Genomic DNA, 19,976 nt, shown 5'->3' with positions numbered 1-19,976 from the left:
GGCATGTTCTCGGTGCTTCGTCCCAAGCAGGGTTGGAAGTTAACTTCCCGCAGCGCCCTGGGAGACGTACAGAAAGGCGCCGGTCCTCGCTCCACCCCCGCCGTAGCAGATGAATGCTCACAGGATCCGGGAATCAGGCAGGCCGTCCAAAGAGCTGGGCCGTGTCCGTGCGCCCCTGCGCTTTCAGGTGGCTCCCCGAAGCCCGTTGTTGAGGGGAGATGCCGTGACTTGTGTTTCATAAGACGGTGCCCCGGGCTGGAGTCCTGCCCGGTCAGCGAGTGTTCGGGGAGCCACACGCCCCGAGGGCAGAACTCGGCCTCGTGCCGGAAGGCGCTGCTGACAAGGACACGGTCTAGGTCTTGACTGGGTCCGGCACATGCGAGGGGAACCAGTTAGGACTTTTTTTAAAAACTGATGAACTAGAGTGAATTGTGCCATATTAGGTGCTAAGTATCCTGAGGTAGAGCCCCGTCTGCCACCGTGAGCGTTAGGCTGTTTTACTTCCTCGTTAGCATCTAAGGAAATACCCGAGGTCGAGCGGGCCTGGGGAGAGCAGACTTGCACCCTGTGGTTGCAGGAGGTGCGCCTGCACCCAACATCGCATCCTCTCCAACCTCCCCTCCCTATTTTGTTCAACTTAAGTTTTTAAAATTAATCTAGATTTTAAAGTTTACTTTCTGAATTTCCAGAGGAGAATATTAGAAATGACACCTTGGAACCAAAATTTTTTTCCTATAACAAATCCCGCGTGTTTTTTCTGGAAGAGTTAGACGTCTCAACGATTACTGTTTGTAAGGGCCTGTCATTTCGGAAAAGAGTTTCTGGCAGCAGGTGTGAGCAGTAACACTAATAAATATGAGACGGGCTTGCGGACAGCACCAGGACCTGATGTTATTTAGAGGAAACAGAGGCATATAGTCTTTTCTGCTCAAAAGAGAAGTTGTAAAAACAAAAACAAAAACGAGAAAGAGAGAGAAGTTTTAAGACCTCGCCCAGACGCCTTTCCGTTTGGGTGTGGTACATCTTGGCAGGCGGCCCGATGTCCGGCTCCTCTGCCCGAGGAAGAGGAGAACAGGGAATCTCCACGAGTGACACCAAACGCTCACTCCTCTCTGATTGACCTGAATAATCCCTCTTCTCTCCAGTGTAGACGTTGGCTTTGTGCCAGTCTCTAAATACAGACTAGAGGGAAAGACACTCGTGCACGACCAGGGCCTAAATGCACGGCGTGGGTTCTCGCTCTGCTTTTCCGTTTCTCGTCGGAGCAGCTCAGAGTTGGGAAGGGTCCCGTGCTAGTACGGCGAGGCTGGGGAGTTGGGTGACAGCCCGGTGACAGAGGAGCTGGCCCGCGGCCGCCTCCGCCGAAGCACTGGACAGAAACGGAGGCGTTCTGAGTAACTAGCTTCTGCTTTGATCCCTTTACAGTTTGACAAATACCCTACAAAAGTTGACCCATTCTACCGGCACAGTGTGAGTCTCCCCACCATGCTACCATCCGGCGTGACTGCGTTTCCATCTCGTGCTCTTGCCGCAGACCAGTCTTTAATCGTTCTCCCAGAGTTCCCATTGCTCCCCGTCACCTCAGATGCTTGCTTCTGTGGCGTTCGCTTCTGGTCACGATGCAGTATCGTCTTCCGAATCAAAAGATCATTAGCATGTCCAACCCGGGAGGCCCGGCGGGACGTCCCTGGGCGCCGGTGTCCGGCCTCGGAGCGGGGGTTCTGCAGCACAGTCACCCTGGCTGCAGGAGACTCTGAGATCCAGTTGTGCGGTCATCGACCCCCGTGTCGTTAACGCCATATTCCCAGAATTGGACTCGAATGATTTCTTCCAAATACAGTGTCTCACTCATCTTTCTGACTCCTCCGAGGCTTAACAAAGCAGGTTCTCGTGTCGTCCCACGTGGCTGGTCCTGTCCTCCTGAGCTTGTTACAAGTAAAAACAAAGATGTCATTTAAATCAAAGGGCTTATAGTGGAAATCTGTGATTTCCCCCCCACTTTAAACTCCTTCTTTATGTAAAAATGTACTCCTCTTGTCCCGTCCTGAAGAGTTCAGTTCTCGAGTTCAAATTGGTACCAGCCTACGTCGTGTACTCAATAGGGACAAGAGAGGACTTTCTTAGAATACAGACACCTTGAGCACCTTAGCATGATATTTTGATTACGGAGCGATACTGCATCATGTTTACCTGAACCTTTGCAAGTCTCTTCGCACAGTGGTTTATTTTTATTTCTTTAAATGACACCAGAAAGAATGAACGATGAGTCATTGCCTGTAGCCATGTCGGCCCACCATACTCAACTCAGGTCAGCAGAGCCTGTGAATTCATCTGTGCTCTGAACCAGACCGTGAGACCCTGTCCTAGTCCGGGGGGTAGCTGAGAAGTCAGGACCACAAAACTCTAGAGATCAGCGAAGCGTGGGCTCCCCCAGAGACACGCGGACGTACTGTGAGGACGCTTCCTCATGAAGAGGAAGTCTATCTGGGCACTGGGCCCACGTGTTCTCACACTGCTGAGCACTGCAACACAAAAGCATTTTTTGTTTATTTTATTCATTTGGTTTTAAAATATTTTATTTATTTGAGAGAGACAGAGCAGGGGGAGGAGCAGGGGGAGACAGGCCGACTCCCTGCTGAGCGTGGAGCCCGATGCAGGGCTGGATCCCGGGACCCCGAGATCGTGACCTGAGCTGAAACCAAGAGTCGGACATTTAACTGACGGAGCCACCCAGGCGCCCCCCAAAAGCATTTTTTAACGGACTGCTGAATCCAAGAGGACCCCATGGGTCTCCTCTTTAGGGCTGTCCCGGGAAGGGTGCCATCTGTGACGATTATCCGCTTCCTGCCCCTTGGCGGCACCCGCTGATTTAACTCAGGACCAGCTACCAAAGTCCAAAGTCCCTCCGAGAGAAAGTCGCGTGCTCCGCAGGGGGCTCAGACGCACTCCGTCAGACAAACTCTGCGGCCCCGCAGAGGGTCCTGGATGTAAGATGCAGAATGAGCTGCGGGACCTGAATTTTTGCCACATTCACGTTTTATTCCTTAGCTACTGATCGTTTTTCATCACGTGGGTGGGGGATAGTCCGCTGCATTCCGAGAGGGTCAGTAATGGACTCTAGCAAAAGGAAAATGGTGAAAATACTAATTTTTTGTTGAAAACTTAAAGGAAGTATGACCCACCTGGAGGCAGAGTACTAGAAGCCCGAGTGCGTCCTAGCGCGGCGTGTCTTTAATTACTCTGCCTCGTACAGTGTGCTGCGGGAGAGTTCCCTCGTTTTATTAGTTATGGTGGATAATATATGAAGTACTTAGGCTCTCCTCTTTGGGGATTAGGACGTTATAAGGGGAATTAAGATGCAGTGCACTCAAGTATCCAAAACACAATTTTAGACTTAAAAGTAGTTTTAAATGAGGGCTCTTGGCTTGCAATCACTGTTTAAGTGGATTTAGTTCAATATCAATTAGTCTGAAAAACTTTGCTGCATCATTGAAGGGAGCAGAATGAAATACAGACCAGTGGGAAACTAGACTGTGAAATGGGCATTTCAGTCCTTACCCAGAAAACAGCTGACGTAGCGTCGTTACGCAGAGAAGCTCGAGTTCTTACCCTGTGTGTGAGGCACTACGGAACCGTAAAGGCCGGACGTGACCTAGTGTCCGATCGGAGGTTGGGTCAGAGTGAATGGAACCAGAGCAGTGGGATCTCCGAGCTATCCCAGCGTTGGGGGAAGAAGAGCGGTGTCTGCCCTGTCCTCAGGGTGGCCGTGCGTTTCTTCCCTCCACCGTGTCCTCTGTGAACTAGCTCATTCCAGAAAGTTCACGTTCTTCATTCAGAATCATTCTCCTCCCTTCGCGGGCGGTCAGGCCCGTCGAGGACTCGGCTGGGACAGCCCCCAGTGAGGTCCTTTTATCTTACCCCCCACAAACGTTTGTCATCATTTGAGACGAGACAATTACATTGTCCTCGGAAACCACCACTCCTGGAACAACCTAATGAAGCAAGGATTGTGAATATTTTCTCATTTCCTCAAACTATTAAAAATCTAAAAGTACTAATTGAGTTTTAATGGTATAAAATCCTGGAACTCATAAAGACTTGCTTCTTTTTCTTCCTTTTTTCTTAATTTTTCTTTTTTTTTTTTCCTTTTTCTAATTAACTTGTAATTTCCCGGGCATCTTCATTTGGCTCAGCAACCCCTCCTGTTATTGACGCGCATTAAAATCTCAAGCCATTTAGGTCTTCTACCTGATTTAACAATTAATAATTAGAAAAGCTCCCTTTCTAATGATGTCCTCATCTGGGACATCATTTGTTGGCTGATTGATTCTGAACTACTTCTGACTTTTTAAGTCAAGCATTCATGGTGCATCTATGTGATCATTTCATCACGGCTCCTTCACTAATGGCGTCAGACGGGCATTACCTGGCTTGCTCATGTGGCTGTCGTTCGACGGGACGGGAGCTGGAACGTGGCGTCAGCCGCCCGCTAACTCCTTTGTCTCCCTCTCCGTGTCTGGCCGCAGCTCTTCCATTCCTACCCTCCCGCGGTGTCGGGAATCCCCCCTATGATTCCACCCACCGGCCCGTTCGGTTCACTACAAGGAGCATTTCAGCCCAAGGTAAGCAACCGGACCGGGAACACACACCAGCACTTTTACAAGCAGAGCCTCGGGCAAGGGGGGCAGGGGGTAGGGGGGGCGTCCACAGCCATTGGCCAGTGACTCATTTTTCCAGTCTGAAGTGACCATCAGGGTTAGAGGGAGAATTTTATTTTATTTTCATTTTTCTGCTAGCCCCTTGAGTTGTCACCCTCAGCCAGAGTTTAATTTTCAGTCGATACTACCCATGTCATCTCCGTTGAGCTCGGTTCTCCTGTGATCTTTAAGATGTACAGAAGACGTGTCCGTATTTTTTTACCACCAGTATTGTGGACCTAAGCTTCTGACCAGGAGATGCACGACACATCGGGTTCGTGCGCACCAGCTTGTCCTTGGGGTCTATGTTATCAGCAAAGCTGCGCAGCTGAGCCTTTACTGGTGTGAGCAGCAGGGCCGAGAACCGTTGCGAGCTAGACTTTCATCCCTGCGGTTGGGGGAGGGAAGTGGCCCTGCTCACCTCCCCTGTTCCGCTCCGTAGCCCCGTGTGTCTGCAGATGGGGGTCTGCGCGCAGGTGCACGGCCGCCGCCCACCCTCTCATTACCCCTGTGCCCCCTTGGCCCTGCCTCAGTCCCCCGTCAGCCATGGTCACACCTGCCAAGGTCACAACTTACAGCCTAACGTGAAGTTAACCTTTTGCCCTTCACAGTGACTAAATCCTTTCTACCTAGTCGGGGTTCTTCTATCCGGCTTGGGCTAGAGTTGTCTCCAAAGGTCAATACCGAGGAGTGATTCTCGAAACACTTTACATGACTTGGTTATAGCCCTTACTGTGTTTTTATACAGAAGGAAAATGAGGGTACGTTAGAATCTGTTCTCAGATTTTTAAAGAAGGACATTTTGCTTTGTGGGATTGGGTTTTCTTTGCTTTTTTGTCCACACCCACCTCCCCCAATCTCATTTCTAAGAGAAAACACCAGTTTGGGGCGAGAGGCACCCAGGCTAAGCATGTTTTGCATTTCCAAAGGCATCTTGCCTCAAAGCTGGAAATAGGAAAAGAGATTTGAAAGCCTTGGGGGTGGGACCAGCTACCCCTTAGAAATGGCATTTCCCTGCTTATAGGCCAGGTTACCTCTACCTGCGGCTTTAATGACGGCCACAGGCAACCCCCTCCTGTCTAGGGGATGAACCTGGTGATTTTTCAACCCCTTTCCTTCGGTCCGATGCTGCTGCTTACGACTCCCAGCCCGGTCTGTCCCCTCCGGGTTTCACCCAATCTCCAGCGCCTCCCCAGACTGCCAGGTCATTTAATAAATTAGACTATTTCCCTCACTCACTATTATCCAATCACACAGAAATCTACATCTGGGCAGGAAAGTGTCTCTCTCGGTGTTGAAATGGGCCTTTCCAGGCCATCTTCCTGATTGAATATGTAGATTGCGGTTCATTAGCCGAATTCTTCATAAGTATGCAAATCAGGCTGTTAACAACTCCAGCTTAATTGTTAGTTGTACAGCAGCTGATTGCTTTTCTTTCCTTCCTTCTCCCCACGCCCCCCAATCCTCCTCCTTCTAGGCTAGCCTTGTGCCTAAACTTGAGCTCTTTTCCCACAGGCGTGAATTTCCTGGGGCGCGGGGAGTCAACAGAAGTTGGGATTTCTTAAGTAAAATACCGGGTGAAAACAACCCTTTCACCCCCCGGAGAGTGAGGGCTGCTGGCGGGGGAAGTAGGCCGCTTGTTGTTGCTGCCAATTGGAAGGACAAAAGCCCGTAGATAAGGTTATTGTTATGAGTGACATGTAAGAGTGGTGACGGCCTAGGACGGATGAGGCCGCATCGCTGTGAAATCATTTAATAGTAGGTCTGTGCGGTCCCTAAATTAGGTCCTCTTGTCCCATTTCCACCACCGCTAATGAGTAATTACGGAGCGTAATTCCCTGTTATTGTCTGCCCGTTAAAATTCAGAGTTCGCTTAATGTCTGCACAACACGCCCGGTTGTTCTGACGAGAAGCACCTGACGCAGCACAGCGCCGCGAGGGTCCCTCGCGTGTCTCTCCGAATGTTGGGGACGGGGCACGAGCGCCGTGCCAGGGCCGTCCGTGACTCGGAAGGAGATGGGGCCCCAGGGGCCTGCTCCTGTGTCTTCTTCCCCTGCTTTTTTCCGTCCTTGGCTTTTGCTTGCAGTGGCATGTGGCACGGTCCCCCTCTGCTTTCTGATGCCCTTCCTAGACAGGCCAAACCCTGGTCCCCGTCCCCTGAGAGCCTGGGGAGCAGGGCCTCCTGAGGAGCGCGTGTGGTCACTGGGGAAAATGCCCCTGTCAACCCTTGTATTTCCGGAGTGAAACAAGGTCCACGTTTGACTTCGGTAGTCTCGAACGCCGGCAAGATCTTGCTTTCTCGTTAAATGTGCGACGTGCCTCCTAAGCTGTGGTCTGATTCCTTTCCAGACATCCAACCCTATCGATGTTGCTGCTCGACCCGGGACAGTCCCACACACTTTGCTCCAGAAGGACCCGAGGGTATGTAGAAAGTCCGGCTCCGTGGCAGGTTAACACCAGTGGCAGAGAAGACCGATGTCCTGTGGTCCAAGGCCGGGAGGTGGACACTCTTACCTTGTATAACTCGCTCCACCAATCTGGTCTGTCCTTGTCTCCTTAAATTTCTGTCACACAGAAGAAGCTGTAAGTGCTTTTCTCCCTGGAAGTCCCAGGACGCTCTGGCTGCTGTCCTGCGGTCAGGAGGTCGCCGCCCCACACAGTGCTCCTGGCCCTCCGCCTTTCATGCAGGTCCAAGCAAAACACCCCTCACGCTCTGCTTCCTTCCGTCCGTTGGCGGTGCACAGGCCCACGGCTTGGGGAGGAACGGACGTCCTACAGCGACAGACCGTCCTGTCCGTGGATTGTTCTTTATGTCCCCCTCTGGAGTAAATTCGGACGGATGATCGCGTGGGACAGTGTTGTCGTTTTCCTGGGTGGGGGCAGTCAGGAATTGAGGACCAGAGTTAAAGTTTAAAATGACGCCGCGATGTAAGCGTCTGTGTGATGGTCAGTGAACTTCCAGAAAGTATCTCCTGACCTCTCATAATGGGCCGGCATCACATGAAGCCTGTTGGCGGAGACGGCCTCTGGCTCCCGGGTCCCTGTGAGGGCCCAGCCTACAGGCCCACGGTCTGGAGGCCCTTCTGCCCTGGAGCCCGTGTGGCGGGCGTGGGCAGGGCTGCTGGAGACGGCGGAGCTCCTCGGACGGAGCTCCTCGGACGTGTAACGGAGCGAATCGTGTTGCCAGAGGGCAAATTGCTATTGATTGAACTTGGTCGGGGGCTTGTCAGTGTGGATGTACCCAGGCTTGTGAAGCGGGGGAGGGGACACTTGGCACTTTTGATAGTGTGAAAATGGGTTAATTATTCTCTAAAAGGGCTTCATTTAAAAGTAAAATTCTAACATTTTAATTTCCCCTCCTAATGAAGCACTACAAATTTGTTAATTAGAGCAATTGTTTGAGTGACAGGCATGTAACCAAGTTGTCATTTTCTCTTCACAGTTGACAGATCCTTTCAGACCTATGTTAAGGGTAAGAAAGCTTCTTCTAGAACTGTTTTGCAACCTCTGTTTGACTCCCTGCGGGTTGAAAATACAAATCCATCACCAGGAAACAAGCCCCGGAAACCCTGGCGTCCAGCGTCGGGAGGACAGTGGCTGGGTCCTCAGGTCGCGTGATTGAGAATGGCCAAAACTGCGTGGCCTGGAGCGCCGCAGGAAGCCAGGCCACTGAGGGAGAGCGCGCGGAGGAAAGGTTCCCCCGGGCGAGAGTCGGGGGTTGGCCTTGCTGCTGGGAGTCCTGTTGGGCAGGACGAGGAGGGGCACGTGGAGGACGACTGAAGCTCCGGGCAGAAGTTAGGGTTCCAGCACGTCCTCCTGCCTCTTCGGCGTCCGCACTCTGTACTTAATGTGCGTCCCTCGACCCCGGCCGGCGGCTGCCTCATTCTGCAGGAGGTAGTGGCGACCTTCACAGCCACCCGACCCGCTCTCCTGGCGCCGAAGGGGGCTACCGCAGGCGTTCGCTCGTTTGCGTCCTGCGTGGCCTGGAGGGTGGCCAAGGGATGACCTCGAATAGACGCGGACTGACGTGGGTGGGGGTGGGGCGGGGGTGAAGGCTGGATGGTCAGTTGGAAGACGGATGGAGAGATTTCCTGCTGTCCTCAGCCCGCTTCTGGCGCACGTAATCCGATCATTCAGTTTCTCCGAAGAGAGTCGGAGGACTGTGTCATCACGTAGCCGATTTCGGATGATCCGTCGTTTCACTGTGGGAGAACTGACCCAGACTTGGACTTGAGTCTGCGTTTCACAAACAGCTCCTTAACGTAGACACCAGAAGGGTCCGCCCCTGGCCAGTGTAGGACTGGGCAGTTTCTTCCCATGCCCCTCAGAGTCCCCGAGCCTGTGTTTGGAGCAGACAAATCCAAATGGAGGGGCAAGAGGCGGTCCCCCCGTCCGGGTGGTATGAAGCACACTCGGTTACTGCTCTGCTCGGAAACCGAGACGTGAGCAGGTCACGAGAGACCTGGGGCGACCCTCTGGCAGACGGGACAACTGCGGAGGCCCAGAGCACAGGCAGGAGCGAGCGTTCTTTGTTCTCGCCTGGTTTGGGGACGAACCGCGCCCACCACCACGACTGGGCCGTGGACTCCTAGTGGAGAACTGGTGGGAACTGGGCCCCAGGACAAATGTGCATTTCTTTGTTCTGCCCCGGGTGAGGACGCAGCAGCGCTGGGGGAGGTTACCCAGGGTCCTCTGTCGCCTCCTTGTTCCGAGCGATTCACAGCCACTCACTAATTAGCTCCTCTGAGCAGCCGATTTGCATCGTAGCAAATCGTTAAGTAGGGCTCCCACTCTCGCAGGTCTGCCAGCTGGCCGCGGAAAAGCAAGAAGAGACACAGAGTGGGGCTCGGGTTTCTGCCATCTTGTCCCTGGTAACCAGGGAGGTCCCCGTCGAGTAGGGTTTGGGGAGCAGCGGCCGCCGGCCGGGGCACCACATGCCCCGGGGCTGAGAGAGGCTTGGGGCGCTGAGCCCTCTTGTTCCCTGAGAAAGAGCCTCTGCAGCCCAGAGCCGCTGGAACGCTTTGGCAAAGTTGGAGATGGTTTCCTCTGCGAGGTTTTCCTGCTGACCGCTTTGCTCTCTCTTGTTCCAGAAACCAGGGAAGTGGTGTGCTATGCATGTTCACATCGCCTGGCAGATCTACCACCACCAACAGAAGGTCAAGGTCAGTCTCGTGGGCCTGTCTTGGTGGGGGATGGGGCAGGGGCGACGGGGGCCCTGCGTGTGTGTGACCCCGACAGAGGAGGCATTCCGACGGCTTCTAATGACCTGTGGGCAGGGAGGACCGAGGCTCATGGAAACACCATTGGGAAACCTTACTATGAATTAGGGAACCCTAATGACAAAAATGACAAAACAAACTGGTAACTCCCTGGTGTTCTGTCTTTCTAGATGATTTTGTCCTTGTATCCATCCAAAGAGCTTAAACATAGATGAAATCCTGGGGCAGGGAAAGAAAAGGCTTTGATAATCTAATTTTAGCCACCAAGTGTGTGTTTACTTAGAAAATGCTTAGTTTCTGGGAGGAACAACACGTGCAAAGTGGTGATTTCTGCAAGATTCAGTGCGTTCTTTGCTCCGTGTGACTTCGAAAAGCGGACCCTCCGTGACGCTGCTGCACTTCCCTCAGCAATGAGCAGCACAGAGAAGTGTCTTCTAGAAGTAGCGTCTTCGTCCACACTGTCGTGCGCACGCCCAGTAGTCATTTCTGTGACCAGGGACAGGGGTTAGCGTTCGCTCAGTTCCACTCTGACGCATTACCCTGTCTGTCTGCAGAATATTTTGCCTAAACTTCGGTATTTTCATCGTACAGATGAATACAGTCCTGTTTCCCAGGCATCTGTGACATAACAGGGTCTAGTCAACAGCCTCCTGAGGTAACCAGACCAGGCCTCGCTGGCTGACGTGGGGACCAAAGTAACGGACGAGTCCCGATTTTACGTGTGGGCCCTTAGCGTCTGGGTAACCGCACCAAGAAAAATGGGAGAAACAACCAATCGAGTAATTCCAAGCATTCCGTGCTGACAGCATCAGGGGGAGCCCGCTTGAGCCTAAGAAAAGAGGCCGCTAGGTAAAGGAGAGCTGGTCATCACAGAATGTTCGGTTTTCTAATGGTTAAAAAAAAAAAAAAAACATCCAACCTAGTTAGGGGCGCCTGGGGGGCTCACGTCAGTCAAGTGTCTGCCTTCGGCTCAGGTCATGTTCTCGGGGTCCTGGGATCGCATCGCCCGTTGGGCTTCCTGCTCGGGGGGAGCCTGCTTCTCCCTCCGCCCCTCCCCCCACTCGTGCTCTCTTACTCTCTCCCACTCGTAAAACACATGAAAACCAACCTAGTGAAAAGTTAAAAAGCCAGTAAACGAGGTCCCCAAGATACTTGCGTTTGGTGCCACGTACCTGTCGCTCCCCTCCGCTCCCGTTGCTCACCCGTGGGTCGCTGTTGGGCGAGGTTGAGTCAGACACGTGCGGCCCGGCTTCGCGGCAGACGGCGCGCTTGGAGGGCGACGAGCTGGTGGAGCTCAGTCCGACTCGCTGTTTGTTCCGGACGTTGTGGCTGGCGGCGCGGTCCCAAGACACGTCCTCCCTGTAGCTCCGCTGCTTCAAGCGGGGAAGGATCTTGTCTCTGCCACTTCCGCAGCAGCTTCTCAGTGAAGGCGTCTGCGGCGACGGACTTTCCTTCTCAGTTCCCTTAGCAAGACCTCGTGCCCGCGGGGAGGCTGCTCCTCCCCCCTTCCCAGCAAACTCCCCGGGACCCCCAAGCTCCACTTTGCTTCACGGACCTGACTTGTGGTTAATGGACCCGAGCTGTGTGCCGTGCACTATTAGCCCTAAATAACGGGGCGACCGAGGTAAAGGAGGCAGAAGATTTCTGTAGATTCATAGTGAATCAGAAGCTCCGGTTTGGGCGTCGGCTGTGACTTTCCCGCGGAGCTGGGACGAGCGCCCTGTGGATTTGAGCAGAGACTGTCCCCTTGCTCGGGACTGTTCCTTTCCTCCCCCTTTTAGTGCCCCTCCCCAGGCGTGTCCGGAAGGAGCCGACCACCTGCAGACGCCCTGTGCCAGGGTCGAGGGCACCCTCTGCAGTGGCGGGCGGCGGGGGGGGTGCGCTATCCGCGTGCGGGTGGGCACGGGCCGTGGGCTTCCGCAGGGCATCGCTTCCAGCCCCGAGCGGTCAGGCCATGGTTTGGTTTTGAGCGGGGCCGGCGGCTGAGCGGGCCTGCGGCCTTCTCGTGTCTCCGATGCTCACACAGGCTGGCTCGGCTGGCTCGCTGCTGACTCCCTGCTGACTCCCTGGTACACAGCGTGGGAGAGGGACGGGTTTAGGGCGGACGTGAGGGCCCCGCAGACCATCAGTCCGGGCAGAGAGACTGGAGGAGGGAGTCGGGAGCAGGCGCAGGGCCGTGAGGGAGGGACCGGCGGGGCCAGGCCGCCAGTCGCCAGTGCGCGGAGGCGTGAGAGGCAGAGAGCAGCCGGCTGAGCGTTAACCTGGGGCGCCCATGTTCAAGATCGACACAGGGTCAAGGAGGGAGGAAATGATGAGCTCGTCTCCGGCCTTCGAGGGAGGGGGCCTGGGAGGAGCTTGAGGGAGAGAGAGAGAGAAAGGAGCGAAAACAGAGCCATGGCAGCTGCTGCCAAGGGTTCAGAGCAAGAGAAGTTCTGGACGGCTCACGGGGCGGAGCCGATGACCTCTTCCTCGGTCGTGGTCCGGCAGCGGCAGGGGAAAGCCCCAGCCCGTGCGTTCAGTGAACACCCCTACTTTGTTTCTGTTGGTTCGGGGTGTTCTGTGTTTAAGATACAACAGAGAGCATTTGAAAACTAGCTCAGAGGCAGGCAAATATTTCCTCATCACGTCCAGGTACTAACGTACTGCGATCTGTCAGAGGACAGCACAGCGCCATTAACAATTAATTTACACAGCAGATTATACATGCAGAATTCCTGATAAAATGAGCTCTAAAACACTGTCATTTAAAAACTTGCCAGAGTGGGGCCTTGACAGCAGATAATGAACTCGTTTGGAGTAAGTAGGATCCGGGTTCATTCCTCAAGCCGCACGACCTCGAAGACCGCTGCCAGGCCCCGTCCAGTGCCAGGCCCCGCTGGTCCCCAGGGGCTGACCTGCTGTTCTGGGCACGTGCGGGTGAGACGGTGTGTGCGTCGCTCTTCCCACCGCGCCTGTAAGCTTGAGCCCGACGCGAGTGCCGCGTCCGCTGCTGCTGCGCCCGCCTCTGTCTTCCCGCGTCTCCTCCCGGCCTCATGTTTTCCTCTGCCCCTTGCTGCTTCAGAAACAGATGCAGTCAGACCCGCATAAGCTGGACTTCGGATTGAAACCCGAGTTCCTGAGCCGCCCCCCGGGCCCCAGTCTCTTTGGAGCCATCCACCACCCCCATGACCTGGCCCGGCCTTCAACTTTGTTCTCTGCCGCTGGTGAGTTCCGAGCGCGGGGGGAGAGGGGAGATGCGAGCTCGCAGGTGCCTGGCTGTGCTCTGGGCCACCGCCGCGTCCCTCCCTTATGAAAATGCTGTTCGTGGCGGCGCTCAGGGCAACCCCAGCACATCAGGGAGATGGACCCTTCCCGGACACCCTCTCATTAAGGAAGGAGAAAAGGTCATCGTTCTCCGTGGGGACTCAAACGGCTTTGGCTCATTTTTGGCTTCTGTGTTAAACCAGAATAACTCACGTTCTGATCGAGAAAGATCAGAAAGCTTACAAGGGCATGTCGATAGGCAGCAGCAGTGCCAGGAACTGTCTAAGGATGTGGCTGTCCTTACGCTTGGTGCGCACAGCGCTCGGTCACCTTCCACCGCGTGGGGCTCGGTGGCACTGTTGTCCCGAGAGTCGGAGGGTGGGGAAAGCAGAGTCCGACAGTGGCCGCTGCTGTGTCTGCGCTGCAAGGGGGTCCGCCCGCCAGTGGCTGGTGTTTTCGGCTGTGGAACATAGTGCCGTTGCCTGCGTGTTTGTACCGATGCAGAAAGCTTGCAGGACGGGGCATACACACCTACGTGGTCTGTTGGTTCATGGCCAAGATGACACATTCTCGGACGCCCCAGGGATATGCCAGAGCGCGGGGGGCGGTGAGGGCCGGCAGTCACCCCTTCCCCTCCAGGTGCCTACACACGAGGGGCAGTGGCCATAAGGACTCTCCGAAAGCAAGAGCACTCACTCCTCTCGGTGTCAGAGGTTCCCTGTCCTTCAGTCCTCAAGCGTTTGGGCCGCGCAGAGCCAGGCACAGAGCTCTGCTCGAGAGTCCTTGCCCGTGGCCACAGAGCTCAGCCTGGGGCTGACCCACTGTGCTAAGTTGAATTTATTCTTCTGGACATAAATATTCACTGGGCTCCATTTGTGGTCCTTTTGGGAACAAGTTTCACATCCATCCTGCCTGCTGCCTTCCCAGGCTTTTATCCAGGACTCCTTGGTTGAGCTGAGGCTCTTGCATTCAGGAAGAGGGAGATTCCCCATCGCAGGAAATCATAATAAAGGGCCTTGCTGCCAAAGCCAGAGAAGCACCCTTGAGGCTGGATGGAATTTGCTAAGGTCTCAGGTTTTTCTCTGTCAGTTCTGTCTGGGGACATATTTGAAGGCTTTGTTACCATGGCACCTAGGCCCTGAGACGGAGCTCTGGGAAGAGCAATTTTTGGAGAAAAATAGAGAGATTTCTCCCTGCCTTCTGTTGGAGCCAAGCGATGAATTGGCTTATTTTGCTTCAATAATTCTGGAACTGCCGGGCCCCCTGGGGGCCCCGGGCTGAGCGAAGCTCCCATCTCCATCGAAGCGTTAATTAGCGTGTACTACCCAGAGACGGTGCAGCCAGTTGCATGCAGCCTGCAACACTCTTCCCACCTGATGACGCACTGGGCTGTGCTCTCTGGCCGGAGCCAGACCCGGACCATCATTTGGGCACAGCCCCCACGGAGGCCAAGCCAGCGTCTAGGCCGGGCAGAGAGCTCCTCCGGTGCCCTGTGGCTTCCTCTACACCCAAGGCCCCACAGCAGTGCAGGGGACAGCAATCCAGAACATAAATCGAGTTCCTAGGGTGTGGAGAGGGACCAGCACATGCCTCCACTTAATCTGCTTGCCCAGGGGAACTTACACTCGCTTATGAGAACTTAGCCAACATGCAAGACACAAACAACATGGAATGTTTTTAGGCCGTTCGTTGAGGCCCTGCGTATATATCCACCTGAAAGGTCCTCTCTTTCAGTCTAAGCAATATTGGATTTTGCGCCCAAATGGCATTTTGGTGAAACTTGCAGCCAGTGTGTGTAATTCACACACACGTGTTCAGTCGGGCCACTCTTGGCTTGTGCTGGGAATTCAGGCCGACATCGCTCGAGAGAGGTGATGTCAGCAGAGCCCGTCCAGTCAGGTCTCCGAGCCGAGCCTGCCGCCCCGTTAACACCCAGTGGGACGCCCGCGGCTCGTCCGAGCGTCGTCCTGCTTCCCCGGCGCGCGCCCTCTCCCCTCCCCACCTTCCTCCAGGACGAGGACGATGCAGCTCCCTGAACACCTGTTGTTTAAGGCAGACTATGAAACACTGGAGGACGGAGAAACCGAGGAACACCACTGACCTTGAACTGAGGTCCCCGTTGGCAGATAGGGTCCGTTAGCAAGGAAGAGAGTAGCTTTTTCTGGCCCCGAAGCTGGGAGCTGCCTGGAGGACTTCGTACCTTGCACCTGATGCAGCTCGAGGTCCCGGGTCCCGCAGGCCCAGACCTTCCAGATGGTCTCGTACCCACCGGCACAGTCCTCAAAGGGGCTCTGCGCCACCCAGACACACAGCTCCTGAGCCAAGAATTAGAAAATACAGTTTCTAGAACAAGGTTCTCAGAGTGAAAGACTTGCCCCCCAACATGCTGTCTGTGAAGAAAGTATCCCGTGGCCAGATGCCCCCCTTTCAGAGGACAAGTGAGCCCGGGAATGTACTAACGGCTCTGGAGGTCCCTCAGGGAAGAACCCAACACTTCATGCCCTGGTGTTTGACCCCCAGCTTGCTTGGTTATAGAACCGGCGCCCCACCCTGCCCGCCTTGTGCTGTCTCTCCGCGCTTCTAATGCTGTGCGCCCAGGTCTTCTCAAAGGAATGCCTTCTTTGGACGCGACCAGCCCAGCTTGGAAGGAGAGCATGACTTCTCCAGCTAACAGAAAACAGGCCGCCCCCCCCGCGCACTGCCCGGGTGGACTCTGGCCACGTCCTTGTTTCAACGTATTTATCCCTGTTTTCTCATGGGGCCCCTCGGCAGCCAGGAGCGAGGCAGGAGGTGGCTTTCTGGGAAATCTGATTCTCTCGGGTTTGACTTTCTAGGTGCTGCACACCCAACCGGGACCCCTTTTGGGCCGCCCCCCCACCACAGCAACTTCCTTAATCCTGCCGCTCACCTGGGTAAGTTGCCATCGGCGATGGGAAGCGACACGTGTCTCACCAAAACCTTGGTTTGCCGCGCTCCGCCGTGCTTCTTGGCGGGTTGGCCGTGGTCCTGGACACCCCGGTGACTACGTAGGGCCATGTTGGGTGTGTGGAGAAGTCTGATAGCCGGCCCTCCGTCCTCGGGATCTCAGAACCTCTGACACCACAGTCTTAAAGTAGGGGCTGTGTGCTCACTCGCGATGCCGTCTGAGGCGACAGGCAGAGTGGTGGGAAGGAGCCGTGCGTCCGGTAGCCTGTACCTGCCCACGGGGGCGAGATGGTGAACTCCTCTGCCTGCCCACCTCTAGGAGGAGGAAGAAAAGGCAAGATGATGTAACAAGGAAGTGTTCCGTGCTGTTTCCTAGTCCCCTCGGGTTTCACTGCACATCTGTCTTTTCCTAGCAAGGGTGCATGCTCTAGCGTGGCCTCTGTTTTCTGGGTATTTCCTGCACGTGTACAGGCAGGTGAGGTGTAGAGGCAGTGGCACGCGACAAAGGGGCGTCTCCACTGATGGGCCTGCACCATCTTGTCACTGGGAGCCTTACTCCTAGAGCCCACAGAGTACTTTCCCCGAGGACGGAGGACAGGGCAGGAGGGTGTCCTCGGACACTGTGCCCAGACCCAAATGCAGTGAGCCCCTCTGCACGATCAGGGACCGATCGGGTCCAAGTGCAGAGAGGGCAGGGCCCCGCATCGCCTTCCCATGCCCGGGAAGCTCTTGCCCTCCACTCAGCCCAGTCCTGCAACCGGTTCCTTGTTCCCGATCTGTCCACAGAGCCTTTTAACCGTCCGTCTACGTTCACTGGCCTCGCAGCGGTTGGTGGCAACGCCTTTGGGGGACTCGGAAACCCTTCAGTTAGTGAGTACCTCTGGCTTTTTTAAAAATCTGCCTCGGACTGTGTGTCTCCTCGGATCTGTCTATGGCTCAAGACCTTTCTAGCTAGAAGGAAACTGTCCTCATGGCAAACAGATGAGGTCCTATCCGGCGAAGCTGGCCTCAGCCGCGGAGTCGGGGGGACGGGTGCAGGGGTTTCAGGATTCGGGGAAGCCCACTGTTCCTATGTGTCACTGATCGAACTCCATACAGCCACTTGAGCTCAGTCCCCCCATGTTCCGTCCCTATGCTCCGGGACTTTAGCTACAGCTCAGACGGGGAAACCACTCTTCCTCCGCCTCACCTTTGGCACTAGTGGCACTGAGAAAACTCGACCAAAAATGGCAGGAAAACCGCCCCGGGCTGAGGCTAGCCCAGCATGGGCAGCGTTTTGTACTCCGTCATCTGGGAGGATCGTGTCATTTTCTACCAAAAAGTATCTCTAGTGGGAAAAGAGGCATAACACGGGCTCATTTTCAAGTCCCCGAAGGCTCAGCCCTTGTCTTTGGTGCGTCCGTTTGTCACGGCCCTAGGGGGCCTTCCCTAGGAGGGGAGTGTCTGTCTGGGTCCGCTGCCGTCCAGGCTTGACGACCCGCTTCCGTCCACCAACGCCACGCGAATAGTGGCGGTCCCGTTGGCGGGGCTGTGGGGGAGGGAGGAGCCGGAAGGCACCTCGGCAATGGGTGTTGTTCACGAGAGGACCCCCTTCTGCATGCCGGGGGCTCCTGCATGCACCAGACGTGTTCCATGGGGCGCCCTTGGCACCTGTCCGGCCCCTTTCCTCCGCAGTCCTCCCCCTCCCGCCCCGTCGGCTTGGGTTAGAGAGCGAGAGCCTTGAGCTGCCGGTCCAGGGTGGGGCGGCGCCCCTCTAATGAGTCTGTCGATCTCCTTTCCTTTTCCAGCTCCCCATAACATGTACTCATTTTAACTCTGAGTGCTGTTAGACGTTCCGGGGTAAGTACCTTCATTACGGCGGATTATATGATTTCTCTTAAACCTTTTTGTTTTCCACTTCACCATTTCAGCACCCAACTCAATGTTCGGCCACAAGGATGGCCCCAGTGTGCAGAACTTTAGCAACCCTCACGAACCCTGGAACCGGCTCCACCGCACGCCTCCGTCGTTCCCGACCCCTCCGCCCTGGCTGAAGCCAGGGGAGCTGGAGCGTAGCGCGTCCGCTGCCGCTCATGACAGAGATAGAGATGTAGATAAACGAGACTCCTCCGTTAGTAAAGATGACAAAGAAAGGTACGGAAAGAACCCGCTCTCGAGTCCCACTGGGGGAGCCCGCCGTGCGCCCAGGACGGCCGCGCCCCCGCCCCGACCCAGCCTCGTGCTCCGGTGGGCCGTGTGGCCCCCGCTCCGGGCTCGGCCCCGGGCCAGCCCCGCAAGTCCCCTCTGCCCCCTAGAGCACCGCCCCATAGGCTACGCCCACAGCGCAGCGAGAGCGTCCCGACTCAGACACAGACCCGCCCTGAGCACCCGCGAGGCCCCCGCGAGCGCTAGTGTGCCCCAGCAGAACTCTCTCTCCGAGACAGCGAGCTGGAGCTCCGGACCCAACACACACAGCATGAATCAACACCATATTTGCTTTCAAGTTCGTGCAGTCCATTAAATCATCCATAGGTTTTTTTTTTGTTTTTTTTCCCTGTCTCTTTCCCTCTTTCCTTTTGTTGCTTTTAGAAAGTCACATTTGCATTGTTTCATCATATTTTTCTCAAGTTTTGTTCAAACCCCAATCCCGGGCTCACAGAGGACGAGCAGAAGTTTGCTAACCTCGATGCCGAGGAGCGTCCGCGCGTTCCCGGTGTGGGTTTTGCTTTGCCAGTGGGGAAGTTACTTTGACTAACCGTGTTTTCAGCTCTGCACTTGGTAACCCGTGCCTGTAACAGGAACCGCCTTAAGGAGGAAAAGGTCTTAGGGTATTTTTGCTGAAGAATGTCCTGGGCATTCTCAAGCAAGCATCCCTGTTTTCTTGCTGGAGGCAGTTTTCCTCCTGCTCAGACTGTGAAGCAGGGAAGACCAGATACGCTCGACAGGAAAGCCCTGCCAGCCTCTCCCTTGGGTACTTGGGTCTCAAACAGGATCCAGATCTTGGATTTTCCTTCCTGTGTGTGGGGCGCGTGTGCGCACATGCACACCCACTAGGGATTTAAAAGGATTCGGTCTCACAGACCCTAAGTGTGTCAGATCAGCATGTCCTCCTCATTCTCGCTGATGTTGTCTCAGAAAAGAAAAAGACACACTTTCCTTCAAGACAGTGTGTTCGAGCTCTTAGCGGGAGGACCACTCGGGGCGGTCAGCTCTCCGCTGTGAACCGCTGGGGCCCGGCCAGGGCACTCTCTCGGGGCCGTCTGTCGGTGACCAGAAGATGGTGGGGCAGCAAACCTTCTCGCATCTTTCTTGATGGAGTCCAAACGGCCTTTGGATTCAAATCCGGAAACGTGATAAAACACGCTGGTTGATCCTTCCCTTACCAGGAAGAGGCCTCCGTGTTGGCTAGAAACCGCATCTGTAGGGAACCCCCCTTCCTTCTCTCGCCCCCCCCCCCCGCCTTGGGAGCTGCTGAGCCAGTGAGATGCCTTGCCCCTGGCCTCAGCCCCATCTGTCTCGCACAGTCCCTCGTCCTGTCGGCCTCGTGGTCCTTCTGTGCTCCGCATCCCATGCCCTGGACGCTTCAGCCCCTGTCCCAGCCAGGCCCCTAAGACTCTTCTTCCACGTGTCCAATCCCAGACGCCCTCAGAATGGTTCTCCACTTGTCCCCTGAGGCCCGGGGACCCCCCTTTTCCTCCCGGCTTTCCTCCATCTTCTCCCCAGATTTCCGCCTTGTCCCTCCTGAGACACAAGTGCCGTTTGCAACCCATGAGCCCCGAACTCGTGGTTTCCCTTAGAGCCCCTCCCGGGCTGCATCTCTCAGGGCCTCTGAGACGGGTCACTCGTCCTCACGTCTGGAGTCCCAAGCTCCTATCCTGTTCGCGTCAGACGCTTCCTCCCTCCTGCTCAGTGT

The 19,976-nt window shown here is 55.4% G+C and overlaps 1 protein-coding gene across 8 annotated transcripts in view; it reads left to right on the top strand.

Moving 5' to 3' along the window:
• The window catches only part of AUTS2 (activator of transcription and developmental regulator AUTS2), a 1,068,100-nt gene that overhangs the window by 1,044,482 nt on the left and 3,642 nt on the right, over positions 1 to 19,976 (top strand). For 4 of the 8 annotated variants that reach the window (XM_045075215.1, XM_045075214.1, XM_045075216.1 and 1 more), the window contains 9 exons: positions 1,426 to 1,470; positions 4,527 to 4,622; positions 7,047 to 7,118; positions 8,140 to 8,169; positions 9,788 to 9,859; positions 12,978 to 13,119; positions 15,994 to 16,071; positions 16,871 to 16,954; positions 17,995 to 18,217. In XM_045075215.1, the coding sequence (XP_044931150.1) occupies positions 1,426 to 1,470; positions 4,527 to 4,622; positions 7,047 to 7,118; positions 8,140 to 8,169; positions 9,788 to 9,859; positions 12,978 to 13,119; positions 15,994 to 16,071; positions 16,871 to 16,954; positions 17,995 to 18,217 (842 nt within the window). The remainder of the gene's footprint in view (positions 1 to 1,425; positions 1,471 to 4,526; positions 4,623 to 7,046; positions 7,119 to 8,139; positions 8,170 to 9,787; positions 9,860 to 12,977; positions 13,120 to 15,993; positions 16,072 to 16,870; positions 16,955 to 17,994; positions 18,218 to 19,976) is intronic. The other 4 variants (XM_045075218.1, XM_045075217.1, XM_045075220.1 and 1 more) reach the window with 2 other exon arrangements.

The sequence above is a fragment of the Mustela putorius genome, unplaced genomic scaffold (assembly GCF_011764305.1).
Source record: "Mustela putorius furo isolate JIRA1106 unplaced genomic scaffold, ASM1176430v1.1 tig00000139_pilon_pilon_pilon, whole genome shotgun sequence".
Classification (NCBI taxonomy): Eukaryota; Metazoa; Chordata; class Mammalia; order Carnivora; family Mustelidae; genus Mustela; species Mustela putorius.
This window is presented reverse-complemented; position numbering and strand designations above follow the sequence as displayed.